The sequence below is a fragment of the Ictidomys tridecemlineatus genome, chromosome 5, assembly GCF_052094955.1.
Source record: "Ictidomys tridecemlineatus isolate mIctTri1 chromosome 5, mIctTri1.hap1, whole genome shotgun sequence".
NCBI lineage: Eukaryota > Metazoa > Chordata > Mammalia > Rodentia > Sciuridae > Ictidomys > Ictidomys tridecemlineatus.
Genome location: NC_135481.1, coordinates 112,512,911 through 112,528,469, shown reverse-complemented (window position 1 = coordinate 112,528,469; position 15,559 = coordinate 112,512,911). Strand labels below are relative to the sequence as shown.

Sequence of the window (15,559 nt, the reverse complement as noted above, 5' to 3'; positions counted from 1 at the left end):
TTGGCCTTTAGCGTACAGGTGAATCATGTGGGGACCTTGTCAGAATGCAGATTCGAATCAGCATTCCTAGCAAGCTCCCAGGTGATGCCCCCACACTGAGCAGCAGCAGCAGAGCTCAGACCAGGTGAGCATCACCTGTCTTCCAGTTGGAATCCCCCAGGCAGCTCTCTATATATATATATTGTGGATGGACACTATACTTTTATTTTATTTATTAATTTTTATGTGGTGCCGAGGACCAAACCCAGTGACTCACACGTGCTAGGCATGTGCTCTTCCACTGAGCCACTGCTCCAGCCCTTTAGGGAGTCCTTTAAAAGTACAGATTCCTGGGCCTACACCAAACCCCTCAGGTCAGACACTCTAGGGGTGGGGCCCAGGCATTTCAAATATTTCTACAAAGCCCTCAGGGTGAACTGCACACGTGGCCAGGACTGAGAACCACTCTCCAGGCACAGAGCAGGCAGCCCTCAAGGCTTGGCAGATAACAAAGTTATTTTAGAAGATAACTCAAGGCAGGGGTGATGGGAGCGTGTCTGGGGCACCTAAGCCGAAACACAAGACTTCCCACAGAGGTGGCAGAAGCACAAGCCAGGAATAGAGCACCTAAACCCCTTAAGAGTCTTTTGGGATGACCAGAGCAGCTCCTTGTTCTGCTTTTAAGTGAAAGTTACTCCTCTCAGAAAACAAGAGGAGCCTCCAGGAGGCTGGGGAAAGGAGTCTGATCCCTGCCCAGAGGCCCTTACAAAGATGTGCGTCAGCGTTTGCTGGACACCACCTGCAGGCGGAGGGTTGGACAGTTGGACACTCTGAATTCCCCTCCTCTCCTCTTCCCTAAAGAAACTCGTCTGGGAGAGGAGCAAGAGGAGCACCAGACGCCCTGGGGTGAGTGGAGACAGGTGCAAGGCAGAAGCCTCCAGAGGATACAGGAGCTCCTGATGCCCTGGGGGAAACCTCTCAGCTGTGCAGAAGGGAGGCAGCCAGCAAGCCACCCTCACCACAGCCTGAAACTCAGCACGGAGCCTGGTACCTTCTCCACAGCAGCAGCCCCCGGCTGGGCGCCTCTGATATCCAGGAATAAAGACTCAACTGGGGGAAGTGGCTATGCTCTCTTCTCCAGAGGCACAGCCTGGGACCCAGGTCTAAGCCAGTCCCCCAGCCCCAGCAATGAGGGTGGCCACACATTCAAGCCAAGTCAACTGCAAGCCCTGGCTCGGGGCTCCTGCCCAGGCAGCCCAGCCTCAGGTGTACTTTCCCTGCATTTTAGAGTCTGAGAGAGTGTAAAGTTGGACCTCTGCTCACCACCTCCCCACACGGGAACAACCGAGTTCAGAGAGAGAGAGAGAGAGAGAAACTGGGTCATGGACACCTCTTAACCCTCCATCCCACACTCCAGTTACTAAGTAATAATTTCCTTTGGGGGCTAAACCCAGTTTGGGGAAGTTCCTGTGGTTTCAATGGAGGCCAGCCTCGACTGTACCCACGATAGCACAGAACCCATCAGGAGTGCTCCTCCACCTCTGAGCACCCAAAGTGCCACCCAGACTACTGATTAGAGACCTCTTCGGTCCTTGGTCATCGCCCATGTTCTCCATGGGAGATCTTGTCGGCTCTACTTGGTCATAAGCCACTCCCTGGCAGGGGCTGCACCATGTTTCAGCTTATATTCCCCAGCCCATGCCACACATGGGCCAGACACACCTCAAAGGTGGCGTTTGCTACAGATGTGAAATGGAAAGGGGCAGAGCTGCTCACATGCAGGGGATGGGGAAGCTGGGGGGAGCCCGGGTGCTGGTGCAATGGAGTGGGCAAGGCATGGCTTCTGGAGCTAGATAGCCCAGGGATGCTCCTGCTGATGGAGAGATCTTGGGAAGAGACTGAGCTTCTGAGCTTTGTGTTCCTGTCTTTGCAAAAACATGGTAAGGACTGAAGTACAGAATACGTGGAAACGTACTTCATTCCATCATTCCACCAACGTTTACCGAGTCCTTTCTATGTCTCGGCCTCTACTCTGGAAGCAGTCAATGTGAAACACAGTACAGATGTTAATCATTGCTAATGATATTGCCCATCTCTCCCTCCGCAGGAGGGACAAGGCCGGGCCTTCCTGTAGAACAGGACAGACTGCTTCATAAGTCTGGGGAATACTTGCTGATTTAACAGCAGGCTGAAGACCTCAGGGCCACACTGGGGCATAGGAGAACTCCAGCCTTAGAAATAGGGTCCAGTCTAAGCCAACATGCTCGTATCAAAAAGCGACAAAAGTTACTGGGCAAGGGCACAGCTGGCCCAAAATGAGGGGCCAGTGAACTAGAACCCAGTCAAAACTTCCAGACATCTGCTGCCCTGACTTGGGTCAAGGGGCATTCATGACATGGTAAACAAGTGTAAGGCCAGGGACAGCCAATGTTGGGGCCCATCCTGTCACTTCAGGGACCTGGATTGCTACCATTGGCATCAATCATGGCGGGGGGGGGGTCCATGTTAGGACTTTGGAGAAAAAATTAGGCTAGGGAAGTTTTGACTGGGTTCTAGTTCACTGGCACCCTGGAGTCTTCAGAAGATGTGCTGGGCGAGGTGAGGCACCAGGATGGATGGGACTGCTGGGGGGGGGGAGTCCCAGCACTGCCCTGCAAGCACTCATCTCCCCTCCCCGCCCCAGATCCTCTGCAGAGGACCCTGAGGGAAGTTAATGGTATAGAAAATAGCACGGTGTCTGGGACCAACAAAACATCTCTGTCACACAGGCCTGGGTTCCAAAGCCACTAGCACCACTTAGGAGATTTGTGTCTTGGAGCAACTGGGTCTCCTCCCTAGACCTTTTGTAACCTGGAAAATGGGGAGATGGCCTCACTGAGGGGGACCATAAGACACATGAAGACTGACATCCAAACCTTCTCCTTTGCCTGGCTATCCGTCTCCTTTTAATCCATGCAGAGACTTACCAGATGCTTCCAACAACCCCAGAGCAGGCAAATGTTCTGCCCATTCCACAGGTGAGAAAATAGACAGACAAGGAGATTACGTTTTGCCTGACGACTTGGTCAAAGAGCCACCGAGGATAAAATCCCCCAGTTCCCTCGGGGTTTTCAAACACATCACCCCACTCGATCCTCCTCACAAAGACCCCAAGAATCGCCACCAGAGCTAATGCCTAGAACTGCCCCACGGGAGACCAGGGCAGCTTCCAGTTGCCTGGCTGCCTGCTCCTTTCTCCTCCTGAGAATCTTCTTCACTCCCATAAGTGAAGCCTGCCTGTGGCAGGAGCACAGACAAGATGTCATCATTGGGTCCCTACCTCCGCTGACTCACTAGAGAATTTTGAGAAGAAACATCAAAACCACTTCAAGGGAAAGCAGAGTCTATCTCTTGGAGAGGAATGGTACCCTAGGGATATCCATCTCAGAAAAAGGGCCCCATGCCCCAAGCACCCCTCCTCCCTTGTGCCTTCCCCGGTGCTCTCTGACCCCGGTGGGCCATCCCTAAGCATCATCCACCAGAGTACCTAGATCTGCTGGCCCTAGGCCTCCATCAAGCACATGCAGTGGCCATAGGGGAAGAAAACAGACACCCAGACAACCAAGGGGACCCAGGGGATGGGGATACTTAGCCTTTAGGAGCACTGTGAGAACAACAAACAAACAAACAAGCAAAACCCTGGAACATGACCCTCTGAGTTGTTGGATAAAGAAACCACTTGTGTTGCTTAGCAGTGTGACAGATGGCTGTCTGCAGGTTATCTTCCAACACGGTGCAGGTACCCTTTCTTACTAGGGTTCATAAAACCAACTTTCCCAGCTCTGGCTGGAGCTGTCCACACAGGCACCACCATCCCCAGCAGGGCCAGAAGCCTGCGGGGCGTGGGGGAGAACCTGGGGGGCAGCAAGGAGAATCTACGTCTTACCTGGCTCTGTGCAGTTCTTCAACAACTGAGTCCCATTCACAGGAGCCATCAGCTTTCTGTTCCGCCACGCGTCTGGTAGAGCACGTTTGCTAGCAGAAGCTGTTTTGTGCCCTGGATTGGAAAACAAGTCAGAGATAACATGAGGTCAATGTGATACCTGCATTCTCAAAATGATCTTACAGGTGCATACCAGCCATGTCAGCAACAGACCTGGTTTGGCTATTTAGAGACACCTGTAGAGAGTGAGCTAATGGTTGGAGATATATCACCTGCTTACCCACAGTACTCTGCTTCCTGGGTCTAATTCATTGTTTCTAATCCCAGATAGACCAGCGAGTAATTTGACCTTGGACAAGACTGAGCTGATCTCAGCCCCTCATTGGTGCAACAAAGGGTTTAGTTAGTGACCACTGACTTCTCTTTCAGTAAACAGAGTCAGTTAGCAAGCCAGACAGTTGGTGGGGAATGGCCTAGGGATTCTCACACAAATCACCTGGGGGTCTTGTTGAAAAGCAGATTCTGATCCAGAATGGGGTGGAACTTGGGATTCTACACTAACAGCCTCCCAAGTGACGCTAATGGTCCAAAGGCCACACTAAGCCCATGGGAAAAGGCAAGGACGCCTGGGACCAAAGGCCGTTAAACTCCTGACCTAGCAAAAAAATGGTTCTCATTTTAAGACCTTTAAAGTATTCATTTACCTCTCCTGAGGTGCACTGTTTCAGCTGGGTAATAATACCTCTTCTAGAATGCTGACAGCTAAGAGCATCTGGGCATTTTTAAAATTATTATTTCTGGTGTGTAATTAAGGGGGGGAAACCCCCACTTGCCCAATTTGCAATGTGTAATTAAGGGGGGGAAACCCCCACTTGCCCAATTTGCAAAGTACCGCATTAAAACATTCAAAACAAACTCTCTGGGTTTCTTTTGAAAGAGTCACTTTTTAATACTCTATCCCAAATCACAAAATTTGGGTTTTGTATGGCAGTGGTTTTTAAAAAAGAAAAAAAAAAAAACTTTGATCAAGTTTCACTTGATTTTAACATGCTGCTGTAAACCTCTCTAAATGAATGGTCTTTAGACAAACGGTCTAACTTCTCAAGAAAGTACCATCCACTGGGGAGGTAGTGCAGGCCAGCAATCCCAGCAGCTCAGGAGGCTGAGGCAGGAGAATCACAAGTTCAAAGCCAGCCTCAGCAACTTGTCAAGGTCCTAAGCAACTTAGTGAGACCCCATCTCAGAATTAAAAAATAAAAAGGGCTTGGGATGTGGCTTAATTGGTTAAGTTCCCCTGGGCTCAACACCTGGTACAAAAACAAAAACAAAACAAACAAAAAAAAAAACTGCTGTACCTCCATGTCTCAGTTGCAAAATCACCTACATTTCTATTTTTCTTTTACATTAAGAAACATTTAAAGGTTCACAGTATCCGACTTGCAACCAGAGCATCAGGACAAGGAATGTGCTCTGAGGGTTCCACATGGACTCAAACCCCAAGGCATACGTTTTACCAAGTTTCTTCTTTCCCGGTTCCATCTGAAATTAGCAATAACATAAGTGACTCCCAATTCCCTTTCCTTCTTGGAGAATCACGGCCCCACCTACCAGCCCTCTCCTTCCGTGGGGACTGAGAGGAGTTAAGGGAAGCGATGCTGAAATGTGACAGCAATCTCCCGCGGGGACAGACTGTCCCAATCCTTTTAGTGTTTGGGGAAGACGCATCAGGAAAACCAGGGAACCGCTTTGGACTAAGGCGAGGGCGAAGGGAGAGCTGAGACCCTGTGGTAGTTTCCCGTTCTGAGGCTGGGTTTTCAAGGGACGTGGAGAACAACCCTCGTCGCTCTGCAGAATAGCAAAGCGGACCGTTCAGTTCCACCCAACCCAGAGCCGGAGACTTCAGCCCTGGGTGCTGCCGCTGCGCTCCAGGGGCAGAGGCGGCACAGGATTCAATCTTAGTAACACACACCTACAGCCGCGTCCTGAGCCCCCGGGGGCTGCGCGCCGCTCGGCGGAACGAGCTCCACAGTTCAGAGCATCCTCCTGGGTGCGCACTACTTGCCCCGCAGGGAGGGGCTGGACAAACCCTTGGGACCAGCCTAAAGAAGAAGGAGCGGGAGCTGTCTCGAGGCTTCCCAGCTCAAGTCCCCCCGACTCGCCCGCCCGAGGGAGCCGGCACCCGCACCTACCCAAGCTGCCGAAGAGGCCAGACGCACAGCACACCAGGGCCAGCACCGCGCACACGAAACCAACTTGCTGCGGCAGCATCTCTCGCCTCCTGCGAACTTTGCGCGCCCGGAGGGTCCCGCGGAGCGCCATCTCCGAGCACCTGGGCGCTGTCGCTGGGAGGGGATGGGGAGCTTCAGGGGTCAGAGTGCGGTATGTGGCCAAACAGCGCCGGGGCTGGAGCCGGCGATGCGCAGCTCAGAGGCGAGCGACTCTGGGCCAGAGCTTCATGGCCCGTGAGCGTAGCTGGCCCAGAGCGAGGGTCTCCCGAAGGAAGAGGAGAGGTGGGGGCACGGAACCGTCGGAGCTCAGAGTCCCGCGCGTGGCTGGCACTCTCCGCACACCATTGCTCGGTGGCGAAAAGGCGACGCCGGCACGGTGGCGCTGGCGGCCTTAGCTTGTAGGCTTGGCGCAGTCCGGGAGCTGGAGCCGCTACCTGCCCGCTCAGGCTCAGCGTGCTCTCCCGGCTGAGCCCGCCGGGAGCACTCAGTGCGCCCACGCGCTCCACGCCGCCGCGCCCACTGGCAGCATCCTCCTCCTCCAAGTTTAGCCGCTGCCGCCCCGACTGCCCGCCCGCGATGCTCCCCTACTTCCCGGCGAGCCGAGCCCCTGGGCGGCCAAGTGTGCGCAGCTGGTAGGCAGGCTGGACGCGCGGGACCTGCGACCCTCTGGGCGAGAAGCCTCCAATCGGCCCTCCCGGGGGCGAGCTCTCCCCGGGAACTTTCTCTCGGGTTCCTCAGCTGCCGGTGCTTGCGTCTGCGAGGCAGTGGCGCCTCCCGCTAGCTGCTTTCGCCTCCCCACTCCTCCCCTCCCGCCCGCCTCTCGCCCTCCCTCCCCAGCACGTGTACTCCTCCCCTAGGGCGCACTCGCCTGTGCGCTCCTCCCTCCCGACCCCCCCCCCCCCCGCGAGGCCCTACTACTGACCAAAGTAATCCCTTTCCTTGTCCCTTGTTCTCTCCTTCCTTCTCTATGGAACCTAAATTAGTCCTTTATTTATCTTCTGAAGCTGCTGCAGAGAGAAACAGGTTATGGCACCGTCAGGGAATCTCGGAACAAGCGTGTCTGCGGAGGGTTTGCTCTCATTCGGCTCCTAAGACCCACCGGGAACCCTAGGCCAGTACCTGGAGCGGGGGGGGGGGGGGGGGGGGATGCATCAGAAGATTAATTGCTCGTGCAGAGCTAACAAGCCGGCTGCACCAAGCCTACAGGCGCCCGAACCCTCAGGGACCAGCTCCTGCAGGGCTTTCGCTGGCCGCTGCTAGCCGGGGACCTGGGTAAGGAGGCGCCCCACCAACCAGCAAAACGCTGGAGAGTAGGCAGACAGAGAACCTGAGAACCTGGAGAGTCCTGCAGCTCAGCCATCCGGAGTTGAGCTTTTGATGTTCCAGAGCCTAATGGCTCCGCAAGACTTTCTGGTTTTGTTTTTCCTCCTCTTCTCAGATCAATCCTCTACTGTAAACAGCTTTAAAAATGGGTTAGGAGAGACATTTTCAGAAAAGCAGGGAGGTGTATAGTCCAGGTGCAGGCCTGGGAAAGGGACCTCTAGTTCTGACTTCTTCCTTGGCCAATTTATCACGTACAAATTTAGGGCCTACCAGGAGTTAAGTCCACTTAAAATCCTTTTTGGAACAAGACCAACTCTGTTTAATTAAATAAATACATACCCATTGTGTGTGGGCCCTGTGCCAAGTGCCAGCCAGGGAACAAAGCAAGAAAAGGTGTAAGAAAGTCCAGTCCCGGCTTTCCAGGAACCAAAAGGGAGCCAGACCCCTAGATAAAACCCCCAGAAGTTGTGAATCTAAAAGTCACCCTTCTGTGGATGTGCAGTATGGCCCCCGTGATTGGCTGGACACTTGTGAGATAGGAGGACTCAGTAGATCTACCCCAGACCTACTCAGTTAGAATGTGCATTTTAAAGAAGATCCCTGGGGATTTGTGTGCACAATCAAGTGTGAGATGAGTTCCCTCTTTGAACCTGTCCCAATGCCAGGGATGGGCCACCACCTGCCAGGTTCCCTTTGGACTGAGTAAGCAAGGTTGTTTTATGCATGTTAGCCTGGCACAGGGCTGCAGGCCAGAGGTGCCCTGGAGGAGAGGGAGGGAGAAGTTACACTAATTATTTTGAGCAGCTTCATCTCAATATCAACAAAGATACTGAAGGTCTGAACACAAAACTAATTGCAATGGAAACCGAGGACACAAAATGGAAAAGGCCAGGGTTGGCCTTGGGTGGAATGGCCCAGGATTCTCTTCTGGTCTGTAGAAATGCCTCCACAATGAGGCCCACCCTCCAGTGTAGTGACTCTACCAAGCCCAGCAGCAACTGAAGAGGCATCTTTTCATACCTTTGCAGAATTTTCTTTTCACTGACCAGAACTTCCAAGTATGCATTCATTAATAACAAATAGAAGGCCAGAAAGCATGTTATTTGGAAAGCTACTTGATAAGGGCCCTTGGCATCAAATTTAAACTAAAGGAAAAAGTTTGAGAACACACGGTCGTCCTATATAAGACAGAATTTTGGTCACACTGGTCAAAGCAATGCCAATGAGGAAAATGGAAAGTTGTTTCCAGGATTTCATATTTTCATAAAACTTGTGTCCATGGAGCTTACCTAAGACTGATGAAAATAGAAAGGTTTTGAATCCGCAATGGGTCACAGGAGTCCCTAGGTGAAAACACTTAGCCAACTCTTTAACAGAACGTTTCTTCTCTTTGACATTTTTCACCGGCTCTCAGTTAAGAGTTAGAACCCTTGGAGTAATTTCACATGCACAAATGGATTCCTTTTATTTGACAGTTTAAAAAGCAATTTGTTTCAAATTGTACTTTTTGCCTCATTTAAATAGTGCCCATTACCAAAGAGCCTCAGCTACAGCACTAATGACTCACCCTACGGATGAGAGAATTGGGTTTTATGTATTTTTGAGATTCAAAGAATTCAGGAGGCATTTTCTAAAACGGCAAAGTCATGGGCACGGATGGAAAGTGCATTCCTCAGTTCCTCTTGGGCCCTGACTTCAAAGCTGTTGGATGCAGAGTGTCTCTTTCTGCAACAGAGTGTTTTCTTCTGAGTTGACACTGTAAGAAAGAGCCGGTTTTAGCCATTTTGATAGGATGGTTCAATCCGTGGGGGACGAGTATGATGATTTTTTTTCCCCTTAAAAATCATTTTCTATGACTTGATGAGCCTCGCTAATTAGTATCTTACTCAGATTTTTAATGTTTGCTAGAATGACCTTCTCCATAACTTGTCATTCCTCCCACTCTTAAGATGACTGTATCAATCCGTATTGACTAGGCGGCACTTCTCAGCTGAATGTGTCTCTGAATCCTCTAGAATTTTTGTTAAAACTCACACTGCTGAGCTCCACCCTAGAGTTTCTGCTTCAGTGAACTCACGGTAGTACCTGAGAATTTGCATTTCTAGCACATTCCCAAGTGAAAGCTGGTCCAGGGACCACACTTTGAGAACCACTGGGCTAGGTTATGCTATGGTGACTGAAACAAAATAAAACCACAAACATTTGTTTCTGGCTGGTGCTTCTGGTCTGTCAAAAGGAAGTATGTCTTAAGAAGGGTCACTCGGGTCCCTGGGGGCAGCCACAGTCTCAAACATTGTTACCTGCCACGCCAGAAGGCAGAGAGACCTCTGCCATCTCTGGTGCTGGCCATCGAGTGCTCTGGTCAGCAGGCGGCATGCTCACCACTCCTGGGCCATGGCTAGTCACGTGGCCTGAGGAGGTCCCAGAGTGTCATCCTTCCCCTGCTGCTGAGACCTGAACTCTGCAACGGGCAGCCCCAGTGATCCCGTGTCCAGACGGACCTTGCCTCCCTTCCTGGCTTTCTCAGACCTTCCCTGCTGGCCCTGTGCTTCTCCCTAGCGTTGGTCCTGCTGGGACTCTCCATCACAGCATTTCTATCGTGTGATTTTGTGATATGAGCGAGAGTATCTGTCTCCTCCTTGGGATTAAGGGCCTTAGGGACTTGACATTTTATCCACAGCCTACAGGGCCCAGCCCACTAGGTCCTTAGGAACCAGTTTATGGAGTAAATGAATAGGACAAAGAATCGTTCCCCCTCTTTGGTGGTGCCCGCTCTCACCAGCACTTCACCCCCACCTCTCCAGGTCTCCAACCGTCTTCACTGAAGCTCTTCAATGACAGGTGGCCACCTCTCTGCAGAATCCCACACTCTCCTGTAGCAGCTGCACCCTTACCTATGACAGTGCCTGTGCTTGCTTTTCTCTGTCCAGCCCTGCTCAGCCTGTTGCAGGCACTCCCCTCCCTCCATCTCCTGGGCTCCATTCCGGGACCCCCTTGTCTTCTCCCGTCTTCCCAGGAGAGCCCGTCCATGCTCCCTCTGCTGCTGATTCCTGAGTCTGTATCTATAGCAGGAATCTTCTCACTGCTTCTGACCTTGTGTCCTCCCACTTCTTCCCTGTCCCCCATCCAGCCCAACATGAACCAGGCCACTCCCATGTCACCACTGGGTCCTTTTCTCACCTGGACCATGGCAGCAGCCTTCTGAACCCCTTTCTCTAACCCCAGTCTCCCCATCACTTTCCCTTCTGCGTGCAGCAGCTTGAGTAAATTTCTGGACAAAGAAAAATCTGATTATGTCCTTTCCTTCAAACAAAGAAACAAACAAAACAGAAGCTCCCTGTTGCTCTCAAAATAGTCCCTCCTGTTCTTTAGCTTGACGTCTAAGACCATGGTGATGGGCACTTCCCACAGTGGCTGCACGTTAGGATCACCAGGGAGGCAGGTGACCATGAGGGCCTAGACATCAGTATTTCCTCCAAACTGCAGCCAGTTTGGAGACCCTTCCAGACCCTTCCATCACGCTTGCCCTGCCCTCCCCTAGGACCTGATCATCGTCTATGTGGTCACCACACACAGCCAAGCAGGAAGGAGGACCGAGTACCCACTGTTGTAAATCCCACACCCAGAACCACCCACATCACTTCTCCTAGCCCACTGGACCCCTGCCATAGGACCACACCCAACCAAGGAGAGCTGGGAGATGGGTAACCGGGCAGTGTGTCCCCAGTCAAGGTTTCATTACTGTGGAGACAAAGGAAGATTAAGGTGAACAGCCACCAGCCTGCACCAGAGGTACGGATTGTGACTAGTGACAAGGTTCCCCAGGTGGTCAGTCACCAAGCCAAGCTCCGGGCCCCAGGTGCAGACCCCAGAGTGCCCTCCAACCACTGCTCCCAGGCTCTTGTGACCCTTGTCAGCCTGATAGTGGAAACAGGGCAAAGTAGGAGGTCACAGGACAATAGCAAGGGCTCTTTGACAAGAATTTGGGCTCCAAAGGTGCCCCTCCGTTTAGACCCTTGATGATTTTCTGCTCTTGGACTGAGCTCTTCTTACCCATACATGCTGTGACAGGGCACAAAAAAAAAACGAGATTCCCCTTCGCGATGCTGCACCTTGAGGCCCAAGGAGGAGCAGCTTGGGTTTGTCTGCAAATGTGCTCTATTGTGTTTTCACGTGGCTTCATTTCTAAGGGCTCAGAAGTCACCCACATGACTCTGCTCAGGCCCCTTTGTGCCTCCGGAAAGGCCTTAAAGCATGGGTAGAAACGACCGTCATGCCCGGGAGAAAAACAAGTGCTCGGCGAGAGAGGCACAGACGCTTTCAGCCAAGGCAGGGGGCAGTCTGTCCCCAGGGGAATTACCAAACATAGTGGGCACTGCAGGGACAGAGGCATGGCTTGCTCAGGCCCAGACCCTCTGTGCCTCTGACTCCCACCAGAAGCCAGTCCCATGAGGTGAGCATCTTTCAGGCGCCGTGTTTTGTGAGGAAACGGGTTTTAAGTTTTCAAAAGGAAAAGCATTTGCTTTGCCCACTTTGGAGTCTCCTGTGCACCCCAGCCCTGCTAAGTCCCCTTCTGGGGGTGGCCAAGGCTGGGAACATACGGATAGACAGAGCTCTGTGGACCGAAACGATGTATTTTTGAATCTGAGTGACTGCCTGGGTGACCCAAGTAGCTCCCGGTGGCATTGAGTAGAAATGTCACCCCACTGTCCAGGAAGCGGGGGCAGTCGGCCCAGGCGGCCAGCTTGGGCAGCCATCTGCAGGGAGCTTGCCAGATACCGGGCCAACACTTTCCAGACATATGAGCTCTTGTCCCCAACGAGAGAACTGGGAGTCCTCTGGTTGTTACCCAGATGACATCAGAATCTTGGAGTCCAGCAATGAAACCATTGTAACCAGGTTCAGCGCCTCTGGGAAGGTGTCTCAGCCCAGACTTGTTACCTAGCCCAGGGCCCCAAACCCACTGACTTATCGCTTTAGAAGATTATTTCTCACCCACATGAAGCCCAGACGGGGAGTATCAGCAGGTGGCTCTTCTCCAGCTGGATACTGAGAGATTTCTGGGTGCTTCTTTCTCCCAGCCAGGCCTTCTTCAACACAGGGCTTCGGGGGCAGCAAGTTCATTTGTACTGAAATAGCAGAGGGGGAAGATGTGGAAAACACTGTGTGGAAGGTCTTTACAGGTCAGGTCTGGTAGCGGCAACTTGGAACCCAGCCCTTGGCCATGGCTGCCAGGGAGGCTGGGAAATGAGGCTTTTATCAGGAGGAGCAGAGAGGACTTCCACCATGCCCAAGCAGTCATCTTGTGCATGGATCACGTTTATCCATCCTGACCAGACAGTGTTCAAAGTCCTGGTGTCCATCGACCCACTTAATCCTTCCAATAATCCTATGAGATGACTGTCATTATAATCCTAAATTTGCAGATGGTGGAGCCCACAGCTCAGAATAGTTAAATAACTTGCCCACAGTCACACAGCTAGTAAGTAACAAAGCTGGGAGGCAAAGCCAGATAGTGTGGATCCTGAATTCCTGCTCTTAACCATTCTGCTAAGAATGAGCTTCCCTATCCAAGCCATTCTTTTGGGGAAACTGAGGCCCCCAAAGACAGCAAGATGGAGACATAGATCTGTTCTAGGTTCAGAGCTCCCTCTCCTGCACACTTGACCATGAACACGTTAATGAATGAACTGACAGTTCCGCCTTTGCGGATGATCCAAAGTGTGAAAAATATCAACACCTCTTTCATGCTTGTGTGGTCCACTGTCCTTGCACGAAGGCCATCAGCTGAATAGAAGGCTGGGGTGAGCCCAGATTCAGCCCATTTGAAAATAAAGTAGTAAATTGCAACACTTTGGAGGAATTAAAAAAAAAAAAAAGGCCCAGAGGCCCAGAGGAGATTTACCACTGGGTTGCATAATGAAGTACCCCCCAAAGTAATACTAATACTTTAATGGCTGTTATGCAATGTTATGACTCAGCGTTTCAAATTAATTTACAGGATTTCTAGTGCATGCTGTCGGTTAGCTTTAGGGGTTTCTCCCCTCCTCGCCCTTGTTAACCTGGTTCTGGAAGCAAACCATCTAGCAAATTCTTACCTGAGGGGAGGAGCTATTTCAGGTAGGAAGATGCAAAGTACTTCCAAAGATATCAAAGGAGGCAGACAAGAGCCCGTGGCTCATCGAACTCATCCAAACAGCATAGATGAATGTCCACCTCTCTGCCAGCGGCTGAAACCATCCTCCTCTGGGTCATGCGTGTGAGTTGTCATGAGGCTGTTCAAGCCCAGAGAATTCTAATCCCTCGGGCTGCTGGTAAATAATAATGTATAAACTTATGATTAATATTTCGTTTCAAAGGTCAGTGATCAAAAGACAGTTAGCAGACAGGCAGACTGGTGAACTTTAGAACCCTGCTTTTGAATTCCCACTTCACAATCTCCCTCTGCAGGTCTGAACTGCTCACCTGTTCATTCTTGATTCCCTAAGAGCCTTCTCTTGGTCCTCTGGGGCCATGTCTGTCTGTGCAGGCTGCGCTGTGTGACGGGGGAGGGGGCACCTGCCGGCTTGCTTGGCTTCTCAGCGTGGCTCTCCGGTTTGCACAGGAACCACGTGGTGGAGGCCATCTCTGAGTGGGAGAAAAGTCCAGCCTTGAGGAGACACATACTTTCAGGACATGTGTGCCCTTGAGCAACAATTTAATAAATGGAGCCCCGGTGACCTGTAAAAGATGGAGACTTTCAGATACAGCAGTAATTTTCTCTCTGCCACAAAGCATTAATATGCAGTAGCCAGATTTCCTAAAGGAGAACCACGTGGTGGTTTTTAGAGGCAGGCACACTGGGGCCAGGGAGGAAATGAGGAGGCCACAGCCCGCCTGGGGAAGAGTGGCCGCCCGTCCCTCTTGTTTTCCGTATCTTCTGGCCCTTTTCTGTCGTTCCTGTCCCCCTCATTTAAGACATGAAAGTATCATCTAGTGTGTTTTCACCTCCAAAATCCTACAAGATCAAGCTTCATCTCCACAGAGATGTTACCTGGTAGGAGCTTAAATGCAGTGGTTCACCATCTTGGGGCTTACAGATGTCTTTGAAAATCCAGTGGCCCCTAAAAGTCCTGTCATCTGGGACTGTGCACAAACTAGCTGTGCTAGACTTGGAATATTTTCTGGAAGAGTAGAATCTTTTCCCTAAAACCCACCTTTAAAGGGTTTTTTGGGGGGGAGGGGGGGTGAGCTCAGGGGAACTTAACCACTGAGCCACATCCCCAGCCCTTGTTTTTATTTTATTTAGAGACAGGGTCTCACTGAGTTGCTTGGTGCTTTGTGGTTGCTGAAGCTGGCTTTGAACTGGTGATCCTCCTGCCTCAGCCTCCTGAACTGCTGGGATTATAGGCAGGCACCACCTCACCCAGCTCCTTCAAAGAGCTTTTTTTTTTTTTTTTTTTGAGAACTCTGAATTTAAGGTAGATCCTCACCCAAACCTCAAGACCTCACCAAGGACTCTTTCTATTCTAGAAATAAACTAAAAGACCAAACAGCCTCAGATACTCAAAGAAGTAAAGATCAATTTCGTATTGCTTCTCCAAGGAAATAAAGAGAATTCTAATGCTGACCCCGAAAGAGTTTAGGGGTTCTATGGTTAAATAAATTATGAAGATGCCTTATGCTCTAATCCCCTTTTGGAGATCTGTAAGGCATATTAATGGCTCTGGCAAAATCCACAATGAGGCATCTTTGATTTTGCTGCATTCAGCATTTCTCAAATTCATTTCACCTGGAATCCTTTTTTGACCTGCCACCATTTAAGATCCCCCTGGAATGTTCTGTGAACATTGAAGGGGGACCGTCTCCCCAGCCTCTTCTTTCCTTGAGAGGAGACTAAAGGGCAGGACGTAGAGACAGCTGTGTCCAGGGAGTCACTGTCTGTGGCCCTGATGGTGGGGTCACTGTCTGTGGCCAGGTATGATCTCAGCACCCCTGCTGGGTCATCACCACCAGGAGCCCTGAGATGCTTGTGGATTTTATTTCATTGGTCACATTTCAAGGACCTGGGGGTCTTGTGATAGGGTCCTGGCAGCACTAGCCCAGATTACAGAACAGGGAGCTGTGG

At 51.3% G+C, this 15,559-nt stretch overlaps 1 protein-coding gene and 1 long non-coding RNA gene across 5 annotated transcripts in view; both read right to left on the bottom strand.

Moving 5' to 3' along the window:
• Nucleotides 1–6,934, bottom strand: part of Slc24a4 (solute carrier family 24 member 4) — a 125,820-nt gene extending 118,886 nt beyond the window's left edge. For 3 of the 4 annotated variants that reach the window (XM_005339140.4, XM_078050736.1, XM_021735830.3), the window contains exons 1-2: nt 6,091–6,932; nt 3,905–4,015 (exon numbers count right to left, since the gene is read on the bottom strand). In XM_005339140.4, the coding sequence (XP_005339197.1) occupies nt 3,905–4,015; nt 6,091–6,220 (241 nt within the window). In that variant the 5' untranslated portion in view covers nt 6,221–6,932. Of the gene's footprint in view, nt 1–3,904; nt 4,016–6,090 lie in introns of all 4 variants that reach the window. The other variant, XM_078050737.1, reaches the window with a different exon arrangement.
• A 1,966-nt stretch (nt 6,935–8,900) lies between these two features.
• LOC144377922 (uncharacterized) lies at nt 8,901–14,128 on the bottom strand. Its single transcript, XR_013439225.1, has 4 exons — nt 13,918–14,128; nt 13,551–13,763; nt 12,448–12,581; nt 8,901–9,208 (listed from the first exon to the last, which is right to left on the bottom strand). It is a non-coding gene; the product is annotated as an uncharacterized LOC144377922 (long non-coding RNA).
• Nucleotides 14,129–15,559: the final 1,431 nt, after the last annotated feature.